Genomic DNA, 1,381 nt, shown 5'->3' on the forward strand with positions numbered 1-1,381 from the left:
ATGTTAATAGGTTAATTTAGACGATCGAAAAAGACCCAGTGAGGTCGAAACTAGTATCGCGAAATTATATTTGAAATAATAAATAATTAAATATAGATCTAATGAGTGCTCGTCTTTGGCTTGTCTTTTAATTAATTATATTGTGTTTACAATAACAAGCTATATTCATCACTAACTTTTTCAGAATATTCTTTGTATGTGAAAATTTTTAAATATTCAAAACTTTTAAGATTTTTTGTTCTACAATTTTTGAAAAAAATTTAAATATCTGACAAATTTAAAAGTTTTTTATAAATGTTTTTAAATGTAACAAATTCTAAAAAATATGAGATACAAATATTTTTTTACCTTGGCGAGTTAAATAATAATTCAATAACAATAGTAATGCTTCGTAATATGTTCTAACTGGATTGATTCAGTTTTGTCGGTAAAACTGTACAATATAAATAAAATGCTCTAAATTAAATATTTTTGTTTAAAATATCTCTTACGAAAATCATACATTTAATCATGGCATCGCTTATCGTGCGATAAAGATGTACATCCGTGTTATTCAAGCAATGTTTTAATCGATAGACGCTCCGTAATCATCAGATTACTTTCGCGGATATTTAATCAGGGTATTGTTTTTCCCGTTTCCTCTAAGAAAAAAAATGTGATAATCATCAGCGTTATCGGTCGTTGATGGTAGATATCGCATACCGCTGATTGTGATTGAAGGAAATGACAAGTATTAACCAGTCGCATTTTAGTATATCTAGCGTGCTTTGAAAAATAAACGAAACCTGTACAATTGCAAAGAAATCCGATATTATGATCGCATTAAACATACTGCTGGTCCTGTGCTCGGTTCATCCTCTTGTCAACGGGGTGGGTTTTCGTGGATTTACTTTTCATGGTTTGGAGGAGCCAGAGCCGTTAACAAAATATGCGGGCAACAATATAGTTGACGGTTGGATCACTCAGCCTCTCGATCATTTCAATCATCGAGACAATCGCACCTGGTCGATGGTAATTATTGTCATCACTCAATCAGAGCTTGTTCTACTTAAAACACACTTTTTTTATACGACTTAACACTGGTCGATTGCTGTGTAGCGTTACAAAGAAAACTCCGCGTTTCTGAAGAAAGATGGGCCTATTCTAATCATGATCGGCGGAGAATGGGAGATAACAAATGGGTTTTTGGAAGGTGGACTAATGTATGAAATCGGCGTAGAATACGGCGGTTTGATGTATTACACCGAGCATCGATTCTACGGACAGAGCAAGCCAACAAAGTGCATAATCCGTAATTCATTTATATTGACCGAAATTTAGCCAACTTTTTAATTCATTTTCATCACGATATTTCAGAGACATTAGATCGGAAGAGCACACG

The 1,381-nt window shown here is 33.4% G+C and overlaps 1 protein-coding gene across 1 annotated transcript; it reads left to right on the forward strand.

The window, feature by feature from the left end:
* Nucleotides 1–708: 708 nt before the first annotated feature.
* On the forward strand, nt 709–1,374 carry LOC105461897 (putative serine protease K12H4.7; the record flags this gene model as incomplete). The annotated part of the gene is made up of 3 exons (XM_011708409.1): nt 709–1,011; nt 1,099–1,280; nt 1,357–1,374. Coding segments are annotated over exons 1-3 (398 nt in total), but the record flags the coding sequence as incomplete, so codon positions are not given.
* Between the last annotated feature and the right edge of the window lie 7 nt (nt 1,375–1,381).

This window comes from Wasmannia auropunctata, unplaced genomic scaffold, assembly GCF_000956235.1.
Source record: "Wasmannia auropunctata unplaced genomic scaffold, wasmannia.A_1.0 LD275503.1, whole genome shotgun sequence".
NCBI classification, from domain to species: Eukaryota; Metazoa; Arthropoda; class Insecta; order Hymenoptera; family Formicidae; genus Wasmannia; species Wasmannia auropunctata.